At 35.4% G+C, this 20,617-nt stretch overlaps 10 protein-coding genes and 1 non-coding gene across 11 annotated transcripts; 4 read left to right on the forward strand and 7 right to left on the reverse strand.

Annotated features, from left to right (window-relative positions):
- Positions 1–567: 567 nt before the first annotated feature.
- Positions 568–1,080, reverse strand: PHYBLDRAFT_102373 (hypothetical protein; the record flags this gene model as incomplete). The annotated part of the gene is made up of 2 exons (XM_018427715.1): positions 568–739; positions 812–1,080. Coding segments are annotated over 2 exons (441 nt in total), but the record flags the coding sequence as incomplete, so codon positions are not given.
- Positions 1,081–2,498: 1,418 nt separating this feature from the next.
- Positions 2,499–4,380, reverse strand: PHYBLDRAFT_169542 (hypothetical protein; the record flags this gene model as incomplete). Its single annotated transcript, XM_018436098.1, has 5 exons — positions 2,499–2,933; positions 2,976–3,517; positions 3,625–3,716; positions 3,846–4,146; positions 4,338–4,380. 5 exons carry the CDS (start codon positions 4,378–4,380, stop codon positions 2,499–2,501), a joined length of 1,413 nt encoding a protein of 470 aa, XP_018290451.1.
- A 655-nt stretch (positions 4,381–5,035) lies between these two features.
- Positions 5,036–5,108, reverse strand: PHYBLDRAFT_t159. The gene has a single exon. It is a non-coding gene; the product is annotated as a tRNA-Phe (tRNA).
- Positions 5,109–6,936: 1,828 nt separating this feature from the next.
- Positions 6,937–7,476, forward strand: PHYBLDRAFT_102112 (hypothetical protein; the record flags this gene model as incomplete). The annotated part of the gene is made up of 1 exon (XM_018427667.1): positions 6,937–7,476. A coding segment is annotated over one exon (540 nt), but the record flags the coding sequence as incomplete, so codon positions are not given.
- A 228-nt stretch (positions 7,477–7,704) lies between these two features.
- Positions 7,705–8,790, forward strand: PHYBLDRAFT_146605 (hypothetical protein; the record flags this gene model as incomplete). Its single annotated transcript, XM_018431682.1, has 1 exon — positions 7,705–8,790. One exon carries the CDS (start codon positions 7,705–7,707, stop codon positions 8,788–8,790), a length of 1,086 nt encoding a protein of 361 aa, XP_018290453.1.
- Positions 8,791–8,946: 156 nt separating this feature from the next.
- PHYBLDRAFT_146606 (hypothetical protein) lies at positions 8,947–10,149 on the reverse strand (the record flags this gene model as incomplete). Its single annotated transcript, XM_018431683.1, has 4 exons — positions 8,947–9,039; positions 9,123–9,292; positions 9,430–9,712; positions 9,778–10,149. 4 exons carry the CDS (start codon positions 10,147–10,149, stop codon positions 8,947–8,949), a joined length of 918 nt encoding a protein of 305 aa, XP_018290454.1.
- A 2,831-nt stretch (positions 10,150–12,980) lies between these two features.
- PHYBLDRAFT_146607 (Homeodomain-like DNA binding domain-containing transcription factor) lies at positions 12,981–13,283 on the forward strand (the record flags this gene model as incomplete). Its single annotated transcript, XM_018431684.1, has 1 exon — positions 12,981–13,283. One exon carries the CDS (start codon positions 12,981–12,983, stop codon positions 13,281–13,283), a length of 303 nt encoding a protein of 100 aa, XP_018290455.1.
- A 2,617-nt stretch (positions 13,284–15,900) lies between these two features.
- On the forward strand, positions 15,901–17,029 carry PHYBLDRAFT_169545 (hypothetical protein; the record flags this gene model as incomplete). Its single annotated transcript, XM_018436099.1, has 4 exons — positions 15,901–16,215; positions 16,238–16,543; positions 16,615–16,800; positions 16,868–17,029. The coding sequence occupies 4 exons, from the start codon at positions 15,901–15,903 to the stop codon at positions 17,027–17,029; spliced, it is 969 nt and encodes a 322-aa protein (XP_018290456.1).
- A 335-nt stretch (positions 17,030–17,364) lies between these two features.
- Positions 17,365–18,277, reverse strand: PHYBLDRAFT_169546 (hypothetical protein; the record flags this gene model as incomplete). Its single annotated transcript, XM_018436100.1, has 2 exons — positions 17,365–17,822; positions 17,953–18,277. The coding sequence occupies 2 exons, from the start codon at positions 18,275–18,277 to the stop codon at positions 17,365–17,367; spliced, it is 783 nt and encodes a 260-aa protein (XP_018290457.1).
- Positions 18,278–18,907: 630 nt separating this feature from the next.
- Positions 18,908–19,165, reverse strand: PHYBLDRAFT_102450 (hypothetical protein; the record flags this gene model as incomplete). The annotated part of the gene is made up of 1 exon (XM_018427722.1): positions 18,908–19,165. A coding segment is annotated over one exon (258 nt), but the record flags the coding sequence as incomplete, so codon positions are not given.
- Positions 19,166–19,363: 198 nt separating this feature from the next.
- PHYBLDRAFT_169547 (C2H2-type zinc finger transcription factor) lies at positions 19,364–20,330 on the reverse strand (the record flags this gene model as incomplete). Its single annotated transcript, XM_018436101.1, has 4 exons — positions 19,364–19,677; positions 19,759–19,938; positions 20,050–20,088; positions 20,165–20,330. 4 exons carry the CDS (start codon positions 20,328–20,330, stop codon positions 19,364–19,366), a joined length of 699 nt encoding a protein of 232 aa, XP_018290459.1.
- Between the last annotated feature and the right edge of the window lie 287 nt (positions 20,331–20,617).

Here is a 20,617-nt window from a genome sequence, read left to right on the forward strand (position 1 = left end):
AACAGCATTGACATAATCACCCTTATACGCATTCTGAACAAAATTTTTCATGTAGGTTGCCTCAAAACCATCTTTGCCATTTGTCTTGAAATTCTTTAAAATACCATTGTATCGCTCAAACCCAAAGAGCCAATAACCATACACTGGTCCAAAATCACGAATGCATTCATGAAGATGGAGGTGTAGGTGCATATTACAGGTGAGAATAGTGGCAGTATAGTCTATGTTGCATGCATTGCAAAACTTTTCTAACAGGCTGTGGGCAGTGGTGATCTCATCAAAAGTAATGCTGGGCTTTACGTAGTATTGGCATGCATCAACAAAATACATCCAGTTCTTGAATTGTAATGGGGGGAGAATACCATGCAACAAGACAGGAGAATAAACCAGAACCCATGATTTCCACTCATCCGCTTTCATGTAGCTGAAGCCCTTTCCAATTTTGGTTGTCAGTGTGGTGTAATCTCTGGGCAGTACCATTGTCTCTGCAATTTTCTCCATCAAAGCAAACTCTTCAGGTCCAATTGTCTTCTCATCAATCCACCAATCCATTAATCTCTTAGACGTCCCCAGGAAAAGATTATGCATGGGATCAATGATCGTTCCACATACTAGATCAAAGTATCCAAGGCGTTGCAACTGCAACCATCGAACACCATTTTCGACCTCCAGCTGATGCCTTTCTGAGAGTGTACTTCCATCCTTCCCCTCCTCAGCATGCAACCTGCTCTCTGCACCACTGCGGATATTCTAACAAGAATAATTGAATCCATGGAAATCAACCTGGTTGCTGCTCCCTAATCAAGTAAACTGCCAGCTGCACCTGTAACAAGCACATGTGCTGTTATGCACTGTGAATCCACTTGTCTTTCTGGTGGCTTGGATATCACATGTAACCATCAGTAGTGCAGCGCGAACACTGACACCATTTGGGAATTCGTGTGTAGGAATCCGCATGCCAACGTACAGCTGCTTCAAATCATCTACCAAGGGCTCCAAGTAACTATTGATCTCATCAGTTTTTGGCTCCTTTGGACCAGGCATGAGACCTACAAGGATAATATTCTCTGGCTTGAATCTTTCATCATGGGCCAAGTTGTTGATGGCCAGATAGATAGCACCAGAGGAGTGAGTGGCACCATCAAAGGGCTGGAACCAGTCGATTTTAAGTGTTAACATTAGTGAGCGTGGGTCCAACACAAATGATACACCATCCTTGTCCTTCAACTCCTTCCACATCGCACCATCATAGACATCGCACAGAGTATCAACCATCTTCAACTCCTTATTCCATTGACAAATCTTGGCTTCGAAACTAGGGCGATGGAAGAAAACGCTCAATGTATTTTTAATGGATTGGTAGACATATTCATGCTTTGCAACCAAGGCACCAGAAGATATGGATTTCGTCAAATTACAGTTGCATGCAGACCTGGCACCAAGTTTTGAGGAAACACATCGAGGAGGAGCAGATACGATATCCTGATATACTGTATGACAGTCTTGGCACACCACAAATTTCTTGATGCCTTTTGTAATAGTAGAAAATCCTGTCATTTTTTGTAAACCGGCAAGACTGGTTGGTAATTGAAAATCTTGGTCATAGATTCTCAGCAGGTTGTTGATAAACTCAATCAAGACAGCAGCACCCTTATCAACAACATGACGTGAAGCGAACAGTACCGTAAAGATGGCTATGAATTGATGGACTTCATTTTCAGGCATATCAGGAGCAGCAAAAGGGTCTGTAAAAAATTAAAAAAAATTAACACGATTTTTCTTTTACTCTCTTTTTCTTTTAGTTTTCTTTATGTATCTCACACTGACCTTCACTGTTGAAGTCCTCAATCTCGATCTTATTGACTTCATCTTCAACATTGTCATCGAAATCATTGTCGTCTCTGTCATTGTCAAACATTGAGGCAGCATCCAAAAAAGGTGAGTTGGCCTGACCGTCCATTGCTTCCACAGAATCGGAACGAGAGATCAGGATTACTACAAATATGGAATATAATAGTTTATTAGTTTTTTTTTCTGCTTTCAAATAAAAAAATTCTTACCCTCAGTATCTACATCCATGTTTCTCATTGCAGCTGTGTTTCATTAAAAGTTTAAAAATAAACAACATAAATAAAAAATAAAAAATAAAAAATTAAAATGATTATTATGCAGCAAACAAAAAACCAACACTGAATATATTATACTATTCTCAAATATTCTGGTACCTTCAACTCTAACTCTCTTATTACGACAAGTCTCAGTACGCTTTGCAGCATAAGAAGATTTCTGATGACTGTTGCGACATTTAATGCAGTGACAGTCTAAGGTGTGAATTTGGGTAGAGGGAAACATATTGTGTATAGTTTGAATTATAAAATAAAAAAGAAAACAAGTACTACAAATACTTTATTTGATGTGATTTTATAGCAAGCCAAAAAAATATGAATTTTTTATTGTCTATCTAAGCCAATAGAATACGTTGAAAATACACCCCCAACTTAAATAAAAAAATGACTGAGCTGAAAAAAAGCCCTGACATTTCCACTACCTTTCTCGTTACTTAAAGCTATAGTATTTTTTTTATTTTTCCAGTGATAGTCACACTGGAGGCGAGCTTTACGCTTTGCGGCACCCCAATACCTCTCAATCCAATTGCATTTGCAATGGAACTTAGGGTAAAGTTCAAATATATGACCAGAGTCTTCGACAGCCTCATGAAGAGCAGTTTTCTGTGACATAAAATCTGGTTGTGAAGCCAGAAAATGATGTGCACAGCACTTGCTATCTTCAGAGATGTCTTTACTCTTACAGTCTAGTTGCCATTTCTTAATAGGATTATACGGATCCTTCTCAAGCCACAAACCATGCTCCTCCAGAATATGACGGATGCCTTTAACATATTTAATCTTATTTTGGACCCATTGTCTACTTTTCTTTGCAAATCATTTGTCCTTCTTGTAGTACATTGATTGTACTTCCTCTACATCATTCCGGACAAATACTGTATCCCACAAAGAACAAAAATCATTATCTTCAATCTCTTTATCATTTAGATTCATTTTGCTTGAAATCAAAGCATTTTGACCATACACTTTGTGATTTGTGCTTTGGTCAAATGAAAAGACGGCCTTGCACCCTGGGTGAATCAATTCAAAAAGAGGAATAACATTGTTTTTCAATTGCTTCAACATATCCGCACTTGTCCAGTACCCATCTCTGTCGGCCCCAGGGTGGAATACCTCTCGTGACAAACATGCCCCTCTAGTCATTGTTCCATGACATACGCATTTAAACTCACTGATCATGAGAGACATTCTTGGACCTTTCTTACGGATAGGATTTTCAACTTCCATTAGCCACATGGTATCTTTCCCATCGTTTGCATAGAATGTTGATTCATCTTGAGTAACAAGAACATGCTCTATTTCATCAGATCTAAGTACTGGCAAAACTACAGTTTCTTCATTTTCAAAGTTGTCATTTTCTTCTTGTACACCATCATTCTTTTTGCCCATTTCTGATGGTATGCAATCACATTCTCTCTTTCATGACCGTTATAATAAATGTCTTTAGAGTTCTTTCTAAACACATAACCCCATTCATGAAAGTACTTCCAGATTGTACTTGTGGAAGTATTTCCAGGTATACCAAGCTTTCTTGGCAAAATCTCTCCATCAATATACTTCTTCACTTCGATAAGACTTCGACTTTCTGGTCTTTGGTTTTAAATCCATTTACAGATAGTAGACTTTATATCTTCATCCAAAAATAAAGAATATTTTCTCAAATGCTTTCCTTGTTGGTGTAAGGCAATTAAATGGAAATCAACATACTCTTTGACATACTTTCTTATATCAGCTGGACGATAAGTGTTTTTGTGAAGCCATATTTCCATCGATGCTTTCTCTGAAGCTTCCATAGTTTTGGTGCCTGATATTCTGTACCGAAGGTAGCATTCAACTGATTTAAGCTTACAGAGTTCAAAAGCATCAACTGACTGAGAAGAAGGACCTGCACAAGTATAAGGGAAAATATCTTTCTTAACATCTTCATGTGCAAGTTTAAGCACAGCAATTTTGTCAATCTGTATGTTCTCCAATTCACTATCAATAGATTCCTTTAATTCAATTAGAGCCTCTTTTTGAACTTTAATAAAGAAGCATTTATCTGTAAGACGCTAGCTTTCTTGCATATTTGAAGCATCATTATCTGCTTTTCTTTTTCTCTATTCAGTTGTTTGCAAATTTTTCTGATAAGTTCCACGAAGCGACTTATCAGCACCTTTATGTCATTTCAGTAGCTGGTTTGTATATGCAGCTGAAGTAACTTCTTCTGACATTCCCTGGAGCTCTCTGTCATCCAAAACAATATCGTCTTCATGGTTAAACTCCAAGTTCACATAATCTTCATTTTCCAATTGTATTTTTTTAATAAAAACTCCACTACTAGCCGATCTGTTTATTTCTTTGCCATTGTTGATCTCTTTTTTGGACGAGGCATTTTAGAGTGTTTTAAATATAAGTATGTCAAGCTTGAGTAGTAACACTTGAGGAAGACCAAAATAATAAAAGGTACGCAATAAAAGTCAAAGTCACATGCACGTGGTTTGCCTTTTTAAGAAATTATATTTAATGTCCGTCAGTGACAGTCATTTAACTTGTTTCAATATCATAAAAACTGGATAAACTCCATTGTAAATAGACCAATAAATCCCAACTTTGAAAGTCTAAGACTTTTTATTCAGAGTAGTTAGAGCAATTGTAAACTCTTAATTCTATAGATAATGATCATATCTATCAAATTAAGAGTTCAGAATTATATTAACTTAAGTTTTGCAAAAGTTATAAACTTTTAAAAAATACTCAAAAACTTAGATAGTTATCTCTGATTGCACCATAAAAGTTATCTATCTTTCTATCCTCTTTTTATTCTTTTATCTTTGTTTACAATTCCCAGTAGGTTTGACCAATTTTGGCTGTGTTATAGCATTGGAAGAACAACCCAGATCGAAATCAACAAATAAATGCAAAAGAATTGCCACAAGTGTGGATTGAACACACGACCTTTAGATCTTCAGTCTAACGCTCTCCCAGCTGAGCTATTGCGGCGTATCTGCTTATACTGAGTGCGTTAAAATTAAATTAAGCGTTTAGCAATGTTGTGGTGTCTGGTACTGGAAGGTCAGTCTGCTCAGTGAGTTTGTCTGATGGTTTGTCATAATGTGCTGTCCCAGTTATGAGAGGCTGATGTCAACGGTTTGTTGATGTGGTGCTGTGCCCTCGGTGGTAAGAGGAGATTTTTCTGTGCACAGGAAAAATCTCATTTATGTTCCTTGTTCCTTCTACATACAATACTTTTTCCTTTTCTCTTATTAACATATTTGTCCACATTGCACTGCAAAAAAATGCCCAATTCCCATATGTGATGGGATGTAAAATTTGGTGGACAGAAAACCCAAATTTGTAGTGCAGGATTTTTTTTATAGAATAAACATTGCAATTTTTTAAAACGATTCTATTGGTCATAGAGCACCGAGTAGCATAAAAAAATACAATAATAAACTTAAATTGAATGAAATAAACTGTACCTGAATATATATTTATCTTCTTTACTGTTTAAAAAATAATATTATTTTAATAATTATTAAGCAATGGTACCAACCCGTAAATTAAACAAAACAAAAGAATGCAAATGTTCTGTTTGCAAAACAAGATTTGGAGGATCAGATACAGTGTCTGTACAGACATTTAATTTTTATAAAAGAAGAGACAATGCTTGAATGAACATCTTTTGTAATAGATGTAGGGAATTTTTTTATGTTTTATTATATTTATATTTATATTTTTGATTTAATAACATATGTAATATAGTAATTATTAAGAGATCAGTCAAAACTACTGTAAGCTATGTTTCTGAAGTTATCAACAATGATGAACAGAACTCGGTGACCATAGACAATGATTATGATATGGATTATGACTTTGATGGTAAAAATATATATTTTTATTTTTATTTTTATTTGCTCTAACTTCTTTTATGATTCCAGTAGAAATGGACACCAGTATAGAAGTAGACATGGAGACACAAGAGCCTATTTGAGTCTTACCTCTCTCAGAATCCGATGCTGTCTTTGGTTATGAGAATGAAGAGTTTAACTCTGATCTTAATTCTGACAGTTGCAAAGACAATTCCAGTGAGAATGTCATGCTTGATAGTGAAGGTTTGCACACTTTCATAATGGATATTGGGTTCTGCTGTATAAAATAATAGAAATTGATTTTTTTAAAAAAAGACAACTTTCCTGAATTCAACTCAGAATTGAGTTTCATCCATTATTTTATTGTACAGGTCCTTGCACTCTTTGTATCCTTGTACATCATCAATAAAGGCAACATTCTTCTTATTGCCATCATAAACAAAATACTCGAGCTTTTCAGAGATCCATTCCGTCTCCCAGTTAGCATCTCTGGTCTCAAAAGCATGGCAGGATTCAATATCTTTACAGACAGTATAAAGAAATATGTTTCTTATAGCAAATGTCACAGTATATATGAGAATGATGAATCAACACTCCGCTTCTGTATCTTTGATAAATTTGGGAATAACTCAATGTGCGGTAATAGTTTGTTCAAGTTGGGAAATCAGTTGTCCATTCCAAAAAGAACATATGTGTATCACTCTGTTCAGAATTTGATCAAAGCTCTCTTTTTTTGGCCTGATTTTGAAACCTAAATCAACTCGTGGAACCGTAGCTCAAAGGCTGAGAATAATATGTTCGATGTGTATAATGACTTGATATAGAAGGATTTGAAAGACACCAATGGAATTCCCTTTGTTCATGGCAACCACTCACTGATGTTGACCTTAAACATTGACTGGTTCCAGCCATTCGACAGTGTGACATATTTGTGTAGTGAAATTTACCTGGCTGTAAACAATCTTCCTCAAAGTGTAAGATTCAAGAAAGAAAATGTCATTCTTGTTGGGTTAATGCCAGGTCCGAAAGAAGCAAAAACATCCGAGATAAATTTGTACCGCAGACCTCTGGTTGACAAATTAGAAAAGTTGTACAAGGGAGTCAGAGTCCAGACATATCAATACCCAAATGGTACCACCATCCATGCTGCTCTGTTTATAGTTGCCTGCAACATCCCTGCTGCCCAAAAAGTGTGTGGATTCACGTCCCATATCAGTACAAACACATGCCACAAATGTAATCACCAATTCTCCCGATTAGCTGGAACGAGCTCTGTCTATTATTCTGGATTTGATTTCTCAAAGTGGCTCCTTTGCACTAAGAATGATAATTGTAAGGATGCTGAGATCTGGAGAAGTGCAACCACTGAAGCTGAGAGACATTGTCTTGAAGTTGAAAATGGTGTTTGCTGGTCCAAACTGCATTGTCTCCAGTACTTTGACGTTGTCCACTGCACAATCATTGATCTAATGCACAATCTCTTCTTAGGCACAGCCAAGAAGATGATGGAGAAATGGGTTGCAGATGGTCTAATTGACAATAAAAAACTCGTTGCCATGCAGAAAATCGTTGAAAGCATGACATTGCTACCTGATTACACTATGCTAAGATCAAAGATTTCAAAGGGATTTCCTTTTATGAAGGCAGGCGAGTGGAAATCGTAGTGTCTGGTATACTCTCCAGTGGTTCTACAAGGCGTACTACTAAAGCAAAAGTTTGAGAATTGGATGTTTTTTGTGAATGTCTGCCGTTTCCTTACCAAGCCAAATGTTTCCAAAGATGATGTACAGTCAGCACACATAGCACTTGAGAAGTTCGGTAAAGGTTGTGAAAGGCTGTATAGCAAAGATCTGTTATATCCAAACATGCATCTCCATCTTCATCTTCGCAACACAATCAAGAACTTTGGGCCTGTTTATGGGTACTGGCTCTTTAGTTTCAAGCAATACAACAGCATCCTAAAGAATATAAATACTAACAGAAAGAGCGGCTTTGAAATGACATACATGAAAACAGTCATTGAAGATACCCGTAAAGGCGATTTTGTTTGCAATTTCTTGAAGACATCTGGTCCATTCAATTTCTCCAGCATCTTCAATAAATTGGTAACTGGTTATAGTCCTGCTGATTCTACAACTAGCACTGCCTTGTACAATTGGTTCTCTCTACCAGACTTTCTTGATGCTGCTGATAATCCAAACTTGTCAATTCGTGGTAATGAGCCTTTGCCGCCATCAGCGCTGCCCTTGCAAAAAAAAGCGTATGAGATGATGCCAAGACAGGAGTATGATTGTTTGGTAGGATATTACCAAGCTGTTTACAACAATCCCACCATCTCCAGTTGCAAAGATGTGATTCAAGATACAGCTTTCGTCAATGACTGGATTGAAACGCTCAAATCCATCAACCTCCTTGGCCAGACATTCAAGGGAAGTAGAGGTATGAATGGAAGAGGATTATATATACAAGCAATGTTCATAGAAGGTCGAAACGGAGAAAAGTATACATATGTCAGAGAGATTCAGTATCTATTTGTTCATTCATTTAGTCCACTTGTTTCTACTCCACATCACAGAACACCCCAAAGTAGCCAACATACATTTGCTTATATAAAATGGTACAAGGCTTCCAAGGAGACAAGTAGAAAAATTGCAGGCGTAGAAATATGGGATGTCATGTTTTCTTTGCCTGACTTTCAAAGCATCTTGCCAGTGCACCAAATTCTTCTTCCTGTTGCAATTGTTGACCATACAACATTACAAAATATCAGCAAAAAACTTATTGTTCCTTTGCCTAAAAAACTTTACTTTTAAAATATATAATTACCTCTTCTTTTCTTTCTAATAATATTATTCAATTTTTTTAATATGACAGTGAACAAAAAAGAGAGCAAATTGGTTTTGAATTGCCCAGACAGAAAGGATCGCGGTCAGGAGACCGGGGACAGGAGTGACCACAATAGTTTTTAGTTATCTGGGCATTCTTTGCTTTGATTGTGATATTGCAATCTTCTTGTCATTCTCTGCTGCCAAGAAATCAATGAACTGAATAAGCCTATTCAGCTATATATAGTTAGTTAGTTTATTTATGTACAGTCATCTTTTTATAGAAATATATTATAGTGTACACCTTTAAAAAAAATTACCTCAGCACTTCTCCAACTAGGACAAGCAACCTGCAAAACCTGCACACGGATTATAGGAGTGACGTCCTCATCTTCCAATTCACCATCAGACATCACACTCTTCTCAAGGAGATGCAAGTATGCCATCTCATCAGGGTTACCTGGCTTATATCCCATCTCAGTGTCAATTGCTAGCCAATTGTTAATGTAGGTATCAACACAACGCAAGTGAATCTAGATATATTTTAAAATGATTAGAACAGAATGCAAAATATTTAATTTCTTTTTTTTGTTTGTAATTTTATCTCAATGCGATGACTGTTGATACGATTATTGCGTCTTTTGGAAGATGCTTGCTCGGGGGTTGCATTGACAGCACGAAAACATGCCTCGTAATTGTTTTTTATTTTCTGCACTATCATATCCTCCCAGAACCCAGCTGTGCGAGGCTGGACAATGATATACTGTCGGAGGTAATTAATCACCTCAACATTGTCAGGATGATCAATCCTCTCATCTGTGTTCCATTGCCTGTGGCTTTCGTTTTCAGCAACAAGCTCAGGATCATCCGAACGGAAGTTTCTTGCCCACATTCTCCCATTGATGAGATTCTATATGATTATTATTATTATTATTTAGGTAGTGTGTTAAAGCATGAAGTCAGAAAAAATCATACCAGAACAATTGCATGCATTTCGCCTTTGGTATGTCTATTTGTAGACACATTGGCGGCAGTTACTCCCTGAGTTACAGAAGATGCAACAAGAGCTTGCTGGGCAATGGCTTGGTTGTGAGCATCAACCAGAAAACGAATTCTAGTGTTGGCTTCAACAATACAATTGTATATCATGTTGATGGCTGCCATAACCTGCGTTAGGGACTCGACAGTCATTCCAGGAGCCTCTGCCCCACTTGGACCAGCTGCAAGTGGCGATACTCTTGGAGCAATCTCACATTGCTCAATCCGGCTGGCAGCAACATGGCTAAGTGTTCCTCGGGCATTCTGTTTGCCTTTGCGTCCTGATTTTCTAGTGGCATTGGAAGGCATGCTACAGATATTTACATATTTTTTAAAAAATAAATAAATATAAATAAATAAAGCATATATAGAAGAATATTATGAAATATTGTTTTAATTATACAAACATATATGGTAAAACACAGTAATAGTATGTGAGGTTTCTAATAAAATATGAGGGAGGATATAATAATCTGGTAAATAGAAGTAGTATTTATATGTCCCAATACTTCTTGGGTGTACAGCAACAAAAGAAAAAATTATAGGGACACACGTTTTAAATTATAATAGACTCTAATAAATTCTGAGAACAGAATGAGCTTATTCACTACTCTTACAATTTGTTTTTTTATTTTTCTTTTTTTTGTTCTCTCTCTTTCTCTTATACTGTTTACTTTTGCTTCTTTTTCTACACTATGGTAATTACTTAATATTTTCTTTTTACTTTATTTTACGTGATTATTAACACTAAAAAACTTCTATTGTCTTTATTATGTAGGGCTTCCTGCACGAGTTAACATAACACACTGGCTTACAAAGGTGAATAAGAAAGCAAACAACTTTTATTGCGCAATGCTAATCATCAGCTTATTAATCTTTAGATGCAAAATTATGATGATGACAACCATCAAAAGCTAATGATGGAAATAAACATAGTAAACTTTAATAGAATATCTTCTAATCACTTATATTAATGTTATACTTTCTTCATTATCATTTTAAATTTATTAGATTTTCTCTATCTCTCTTTTGCATGCACACATTAAAAGAATGCCAAAGAATCACTTTTTCTGGTAAGCAAGACTTTATAATTATTATTCTCTCATACTAATCGTATTTTTTCCCTTTCTATTAGGAATACTTGGAGTACAGTAACAATTATATAAATGCTATCCATAGCAATATGATCCTCTATTTCCAAAAAATAAATCTGATCTGTACACACATGTTTTGAAAATGACAAAATCGATTTTGGTCATCCCAAGATTCTGCCTCTTCCCTTAATATTCAAAGAGGTATTGCAGTATTCCCATTTATTTATCCCAAAAGATAAGAGATATTATTAATGACCAAAGTAGAATCGCAGTACCCAAAATCAAGAACCCAAAACCAAGAATGCAAAACAAAGACCCAATGTCAAATGTCTGGATCAAATGCCCAGACCAAATGCCAACTATCTAAGACCCATTATTAGAGAATCTATTTTGAGATTTTTTTAATAAAATAAAATAAAAGCCCATTTGTAAACTATTTCCCGCAAACTATTTTTAAATAAAAGTACAAGAAGTATATTTTTTGATCAATCAAATAATGAAATTCAAATTGTAAATGAAGTACCCGTCCAATAAGATTGATACTTGCCAGAAGATAGTTGAGCTATCATCAGAAGATTGTTGAAATATACACCTTATTGAATGAGTCCGAAACAAGAATAAATAGGCAATACACAAAATAAATGTAATGTTTTACTAGAAAAAAAAACTCGGAATTCAATTAAGGTTTCGGATATAATGAGATATAACAGAACTCTATGATTGTGCACAGATCCATTCTATCCATAGAATCTAGATGTTTAATATTTAGTAGTGTTGTGGTGGTTGAAGTTGAAGAAGTTTTTAAGAGGAAGAATTGAAGATTTGAAATTAGGAACGAAGATTCGTGAGAACTTGTACAGGTTTTGTTTATTGAGAAAGATTTTGTATCAAAGTTTGACCAGGTTCTTACACTGAACTACTACTGCTATTTATATTATTTTGGATCGGGAAAATTATATAACTGGGATCAGGTAATCGATCCTATCTGAGCCTTAATCAGAGCAACGTGATCTTGGGATAATTAATGTATGATTAATTATATAAATGTGTGTAGTCCCAATGAAGTATTAACATCGAAAGTAAATGTGTTTATGAGTTATAATTATGCTTATAATAATCCACTGATGTATCCCATATTATGGTGATATCATCATATGAAATATAATCACTATCATGCATGCTAAACCTGTGTGTTAAATAATAAAGTAATCGGTAGACACCTTTGACTGGAATAGCTGAGGCCTTATATTATTTCCTTCAGACTTATTCTCAATTACAGCAGTAGTCAATACTCATTTACAACAAGTAGCTAGTTTTCCTATCATTCTGAGAATTGTTGTATAATATTTGGAATATATTTCAAAAATCACACAGAATTTTACATTCTATCACGTATGGGAATTGGGCATTTTTTTGCAGTGTTGTACTCATTCGAAATCATGGTCACTCATGTTAGTAACATCCCTCTTCTACAACATATACAATTTATTTTATTGACATCTAGGTGCAACATCAGTACTTTTATTATTATATTTTTACCATATTTTTATTCATATATTTTATCCTTACCATAGCAATTACTCATCATTCTATTTTTATTATCTTCATTTTTTCTAAACTTCTATTACCAAATTTAAATCTCGTTGACTATAAAAAAGAAGCAATTTCATTCAATAAAATATGATCTTTTAATTCAGTTTCAGTATCTTTTCTTGTTTTCTTCTCTTTGTGGTTTGTACCATCTTGCAACATAATATACACTGGAAAAATTTATCAATTTTATCTTGCTCAAATATCAGATAAATCTAAGTGGAAGATAAGATACTCCCACATTAATAGTAATATTTAATTTTGATATACAGTGAACTTTTATCTATGATGATGAAGTATATAATCAGATATATAGATTGATGGGGTCTAAAGGTATACAAGTTTACACTGATCTTGAATAAGTTTACATATATTACTAAAAAGAAAGTTTTGAGAAAAAACACCCATTGTTGTTTTTATTTATTTTTTCATTCTTTTTCTCAATCAAATCTTCTCATGTCTCCTAAAACCATTAAACAATCTCGTAAAAAGAGTCCCAAACTTTCAGATTACATGAAAGGCAAGATTGTGGGTGCTTATGACTTTGGAATTCTCATAGCTAAGATTGCGTGCAAGTATAAGCTATCCTACATGACAGTGACAACAACCATTGAGAGAGTGAAGAAAACGAGTACTGCCCTTACCAAAAAACATAAAGGGAGATCTGTTCTCTTGAATGATTGTGATTTGAGAGCTCTGAGAAATATTGAGCGCAATGACCCAACTGCAACATTAGATATGATTGCAGCTGAAATTTAGAAATCTTCAGGTGTACCCATCAAGAGGAATGCTGTTTGTAATTCCTTAAAAAATATTAGTTTACGCTCTTGTGTTGCTGCAAAGAAGCCTTTGCTAAAAGAAAGGCATATAAAAAACAGGTTAAAGTTTGCAAGAGATGCTTGTCGTCACAATCAACAGTGGAATCAGGTAATCTGGAGTGATGAGTCCAGATTCATAGTCTATCCAAGGGCAGGAAATGTGCGTGTTTGGCACACTCCAGCACAGAAATATAGAAGAGGCTATATAAGTCCAAGAGTACAAGGCAGAAGAGGCTCAGTGATAGTCTGGGGGTGCATTTGGGTTGGTGAAGTGAGAAAACTTGTAATTGTCAATGGCACGCTAAATCAGACGAAGTACATAAGACTCTTATGACTTCATTTTATACCCTGGTTTTGATGCCTTAAGCAAAAAAAAGATGGCGAGTTCATTTTCCAAGAAGATAATGCACCCTGCTATAAAGGTATTTTGGCAAAAGAATATAAAGAAGACGTGAATCTGCCAGTGATGACATGGCCAGCAAACAGCTCTGATCTGAGCCCAATAGAAAATATTTGGGCATACTTGGAATGCCAGCTGAGAGCTAGAAGAGTAAAGTCAACCAATTCATACTCGTTGGCCAGAGCTCTTCAAGAAGAATGGAAAAAAAAAACTGAAGAAAGTAGTGAAAGCACATTGCATGTCAATGACAGATCGAATCAAAGAACTTAGAAAAAATAATGGATTCCATACCCTCTATTAAACTTTCTAATAAATTACATATATCTACACTGGAAAAATGATGTGACATACGTATGTGTAAAGGCATAGTTACTCAGATGTCAAGACGGGATTTAACATTGAGTCCAGATACATATCACCATGTAACAAGTTTGTCTTAACACCATGTGCCATGACCAGCTATACACATGTGTGGGGTCAAATAAAAATGACGAGGATATAGTTCTTTAGCACTTTCAGTGTGTTGATCTGACTTGGGATATTGAAAAGAGTTTTTTGAAACCAAGGTTTTATTTTTATATGTTTTATATGGAGCTTTAAAGGTGGATAATATATTTATTTTCGATCTTGACACAGTAGTATAGTTCAACATTACACTTCTTCGTTATCATTTATATCCAATTAAATTCAATACTTGAGCAATTCTTTGGATTCTGAACCATAGTATAGTTCAATCGTTTTTATTTTAATTTCAGAAATTGTTTTATTGGTAAAAGTTTATAATAGTATTTATTTGGAAAGAACAAAATGTTTTTAGAACTATAACAATCTTATAGTATTGATTTATTGGATGTCAGTTATTGCTTCTACTGGTCTGCTTGATACTGCTTGAATAGAATAATTATCTATAGAAAAGAAATACCTGAAAATATAAAAAGAAAGCAGACTATTTGTTGAAATACAACAGTCTTTAAGAAGCATAGAAAAATTATTAGCTATGTGTGCTGGGTACTACATTTAATGTAGTATGCTTTTACATTTTGTGTACACTTTTATACTTACATTGTAAATATTGGAAAAGAGCAAGCAAAAAATAGATGTTGCTATTGATAATCCATGGCATTCCTTATGATATCTTTCACTATAAAAACAACAAAAAACATTAATTTTTGTGAATCGAATAAAATAATAAATAATTTACATACCAGTAGCAAGAATATATATTAACAGAGATAGATTGTCTTTGTAAACACTTGATAGAACTCTAGTGAAAAATAATAATATTTTATGTTAACATATTATAATATTAATATAACTAAAATAAAAAATATAGTGATCCTTACCATGTAATGTCATTTCCAGCTGTATAATGTAAGGGAAATCAAAGACGGGATCAATAGTGTTCATCTATAATAAGACTTCATTTTAGTAAGATACATGTCAAAATAATATATATATATATATACTACCTTGATGTTTTTAACCAAATTCATTTGTAGCAGTTATTCTTGATGATCAAGTCTGTAATAAAAAAAACAAGTCAGAAGGATTTTTATAGATGTCAATTTCGCAAAATATAATATTGACCTTTGTTAATCTGGACAGTGATTGTGAAATGAATGCATTTAAATGAGAGCAAATGAGTATCTATTATGATAATAAAAGAATGTATTAATTTTTATTGTTTATAAAAAAGTATTTAATAAAGAAGTATGTTACCAAAAAAAAGTCACTAATATAATAATGACAAACGTTGGAAAAGAGGAAAGGAGCAGAAAAGAAGAAAGAAAAAGACGTAAAATTTTTTTCCGCGTTTGAAACAAAATACTGAAAAGCTTATCCAATAAACGATAGCAAAAAAAACTGAAAAGAGGTGATCAATTGAGGCCAAAAAATGTATCAAGGCCGATTTGCATCTCAGTGTTTCAAGAAGTTGTCTTTGAAGTGTTCCTGAAGCATCACTACCACCTATAAATACTTAATATTTCTACTTGCAATTCAATGTCACTCACTCTTGATTATATCATCTCAACAAATCTACGTTGCGAATTTATTGTAATTTACATAACAAAATAGATGGATTGTCTCTTACAAAAGAGAATAAAAAAGAAAAAGAACTAATATTAACAATTGAAAATATTACAATGTATTACAGATAATGCCTACCCCCAACTGCAGACTTGCTCCTTCTCTTGCTAGCACTGATGTCCAGTTGCTACAAGCTTTGAATGCGATGAAAGAAGAGATGAAGGCCATGAAGGATAAAATCACATTGATGGATGCAAGAATTGGTGTAGTGATCACCGGTAACGCAACCGCCATTAATGGCATTGATGCCTTGTCTGCCCTCCCAGCATCTGCGCATGTGCCCACTAGTGTTGCATCCACTTCTGCTGCCCTTCCCATCACCGAATCAAGTGATACTAACGCTGTATTTGCAAGTATAAAGATACAAAAGACACTTGCCAATCTTGTTGCTAATTAAAATATAATAGGGATACATTCATGGTTATATGTGGAACCCAAAGCTAAAATCAAGAGACCAGGCAGAAATCCAAGCAAACGCCATAAAACCAAAGTGGGCAGTTGATGTTCGTTTTGATTGCTCTCCAAATAGAGAGTTAGTCAAACAACTCTTGTATTACTTGGAAAAGAAGTTTGCTGGCACTGATATGAGGACACGCGACCTTCGTAAGTGTATATATACAAACTTCTGTAGTAGACGTTGCCAGCAAAGGGAACTTCTGGAAACAAGACGAGCCTTGAATACTAATTCAAGAAGATCTGGCCGTGAAACTGATGTAAACTATATTTTCAATTTATGCTAAATAATAACAATTAGAATATTAATTGTATTGTCTTTTTCCTTTAGAACTACACTCGCCGTCACCTTGCTTATGATGCTTACAAGGCTGACATTGATCTCAAGATGGGTCGAAACTGCTCTGGACTGATCCAAAAGTCGGTCATGTCTGAAGGCGAATCAGACGATGATATGTCCCCCTCTCAGCCAAGAAATGAGATTCGTGTTGCTCGCCCAAGTTGGAGAAGTGACGAGGTAAAACCTAACAGTTTTCTTTTTTGAATGATGCCAGGCTGAATGTTAATATATGTTTATTACTTAGCTTAACAAATTCATTACGGAGATTGACTCGTTTGTTGTTAAGCAATTGGGTGCAAATTCCCGCCAATTGCTTAAGAGAGTTTATGATAGAACAGTGGAATCAACAGTCCCAACTGATTTAGATCCTGCTTTACCTCAATGGGCTCTTAAATATGGGTCATAAATAAAACTCATTTTTTGTCATTTTTTTTTTCTTTTACTCTCAAAATTTCTTAACACATATGTATTGTTTGCAACATATATAATAAGACTACATTAGCTTATGTATTGAAATTTTTTATTAAAAAAGAAATGTATTAAATATTAATTGTATTGTTTGTGTGATAAAGTGTTGACAAATATTTTCTTATTATTTGTGCTGGTTTTATAATCACATGTTGCAACAACTGATGATATTTGATGTATTGGCAAGATGCATTCAAAATCACATGCAATAAAATCTGCACTGCAGATGTCAACACTTTTCAACTCTCTTGAATGGTCATGCTCAATCTAGAACTACTTAACAAACACAAACACGTGTTTATCTTGATAAATGATAAGTGCTTGGAGCTCTGTGTTGTCTACTGGTGGAGTGAAAGAGTGCAAGAACAGATACTGAATTTGGCCAGTGTATGCCAACTGATTATTGCCTTGACTTCCAAGGAACAGAGATTGAACAAATGAGCCACGACCAGAAGCATATTTGCAGCCTTTGTAAACCTGACCAAGCAAATTGATTGATTTCAACTTTATGATTTGGTTGTTGACAAAGGAGAATGGAGAGGAGGGATGCTGGTAACCTTCAAGCTTTGGCATGCAGTATGCGACTTTATAGTAATCAAGCAAACGAGGATAGTTGACATCACTCATTGCTGATGGGTTCGATATGGAGAGGAAATGCAGATAGAGGAAGAGGTTCATTGCCAAGAACTGGAAGAGAAGGGTTTGAGTATGCTTGGATGAAGGCTGATAGTCTGAATGGGCGCTGGGGAAAAGTTATTGTATTTTTTGAAGTGGAGGGTTGAGCTGTAGCAGTAAGCTTGGCGAGAAGAGGAAGAAACGGTACTTGGCTTGGGCATGTGAGAGCAGCATGAACGAAATCACCTTTGAATGTATCTTGGACGAAACTATTCATGTATGTAACCTCAAAGGAATCTTTTCTGTTTGTATTCACGTTCTTTAGCAGACCATTATATTGCTCAAACCCAAAGAGCCAATATCCATATACTGGTCCAAAATCACGGATGGTCTCGCAAAGATAGAGATGTAAATGCATGTTACAGGTGAGAATAGTTGGAGTGTAAATACGCTGGTACTCAGTACAGAATTCTTGAAGAAATTTATGGCCATCATCAATGTCAGAGAACGTGATGCTTGGCTTTACTAATTGGTGGCAGGCATCAACAAAACTGATCCAATTTCTGAACATTTCAATTGGCAGGACGGCCTTCAACAAGATAGGCGAATACACTAGCACCCAGGACTTCCATTAATCAGCTTTCATGTATGGAAAGCCCTTTCCAATCTTCGATTTCAACACCACGTAATCCATTGGCACCACCATTGTCTCTGCCATTGTTTGCATCGTAGCTAGCTTTCTATTGTCTATCAGTCCTTCTTTTATCCACCGCTCCATCATTCTCTTTGGTGTCCCCAGGAATAAATTATGCATGGGATCGATGATCGTTCCACGTACTAGATCAAAGTATCCAAGGCGATGCAGCTGCGACCATTGAACACCATTTTCGATTTCCAACTGATGCCTTTCTGAGGGCATACTGGCACTCTTCCACTCCTCAGCATGCAACCTGTTTTCCAGACCACTACGGATTTTCCACATCAAATAGTCAAACCCACTGAAGTCGATCTGATTGGTGCTTGGTAACCTGGTAAACTGCCTCACACATCTGGGGCATGCACAAGTACTGTTGTGGGCGGTGAATCCACTGGTCTTCCTGGCGGCGGGGATGACACAGGCAACCATATGTAACGCGGCATGTACATTAACACCGGCTGGGCACTCAAAGGTCGGGATGGTTATCCCCATAAACAACTGCAGCAATTTATCGACTATTGGCTTTAAATAGTGGTTGATCTCTTTGGTCTTTGGTTCCTTAGGACCAGGCATCAAACCAACAAGGATGACATTTTCAGGCTTAAATCTTTCCTCACGAGGCAAGTTATTTATTGCAAGGTAGATAGCTCCAGTTGAATATGTAATGTCATCAAATGGCTGGAACCAGTCGATGTTCATTGTTAGCATCAATAAACAAGGTTCATCCACAAACAATACGCCACTTTGGTCCTTTAGCTCCTTCTACATAGCACCATCATAGACGTCGCATAGTATATCTACAACCTTAAGCTCTTTGTTCCATTGTCTGATTTTTTGCTCAAACCCAGAACGAAGAAAGAAAACTTGTAATGATCTCTGGATAGAGTTGTAGACGTATGATCACTTGGCTACCATGGCACCAGAAGATGAAACCTTCATCAATTCACAATTGCATACTGATCAAGAACCATGCTTTTTGAAGTCGCAATGAGTAGGGAGAGACACATCTTGTTCGTAAACCTTGTGGCAGTCTTCACATACAACAGACTTCTTGATACCATTGGCGTAATTGGAAAAATCAGTCATTCTTTGCAGACCAATAAGACTTGTTGGTAATTGGAAATCTTTGCTGTAGATCTTGAGTAACTGATTGATAAATTCAATCAATACGGTGGCACCTTTGTTAACAACATAACGCAAGATAAAAAGAACGGCAAAGGTAGCAATGAACTGATGGACAGGGTTTTCAGGCATGTTAGGAGCATCAAATGGGTCTATTTAAAATTAACAAAAATAAATTAGAACAAATTTTCTTTAGGTCTGTTTTTAAGAAAACAAAATCATTTATGACTGACCTTCATTAACAAACTCTTCAATGTCTGTCTCGACACCTTCTTCTTTACCACTGCCAGAGTCAGAGTTCGTGTCTCTTTCAATGTCAGAGTCATTGCCATTGACCTCGCTGATCTCATCGTCTACCGAGACATTGTCAGCCATTGTGGCGGCATTCGAATCAGGTGAGCCGGCCTGATCGTCTATTTTTTCGATGGATTCAGATTGACAGGTCGGGATATATACAAATATAGATTAATTTAGCTTATTGTCTCTACTGGTTTTCAAATATTTTTTTTCTTTTCTTTTCTTACATTGGGTATCAACGTCCATCATTTGTTCTTCTTGCACAGCTGTGTTTCATTAAAATTAAAAAAATAAAGAAGTTATTACTCAGTAATCAAAAAATAAACCCTGAATATAACATACTATTTGCCAATCTTTCAGCCGTATCCAGTCTCTCGATTCTCTCAAGCTCATCTTTTCTAATATGGCACTCAGCAGTTCTACTTGTCACCAATGAGTATCTCTGTGAATTTCTGTTACATTGAGCACAACGGCAGACAACATTACGGCAGTGGGGGATAGAAGGCATTTTATGTGTTTTGTTTGATGTGATTTATTGAGAATAAAAAGAGGAACAAACGTAAAATATACTTTATTTGCACCGACTTTAAAGTAAAAAAAAAAGAATTATATTTTATGGTTGTTTAATTGAATTCTTCTAACAAGTTCTTTTCTATATTATTAAATATAGAAAGAGACATGACAATTATGATATTATCAATTCATAGTCTTTATTCAAATGTTTTCAAGAATGCCTGTTGTGTGTAAAAGACATATATTTTTCTACTATGAGTTTATAAATAGATTATTGCAAGA

The sequence above is a fragment of the Phycomyces blakesleeanus genome (assembly GCF_001638985.1).
Source record: "Phycomyces blakesleeanus NRRL 1555(-) unplaced genomic scaffold PHYBLscaffold_13, whole genome shotgun sequence".
In the NCBI taxonomy this organism is placed as follows: domain Eukaryota; kingdom Fungi; phylum Mucoromycota; class Mucoromycetes; order Mucorales; family Phycomycetaceae; genus Phycomyces; species Phycomyces blakesleeanus.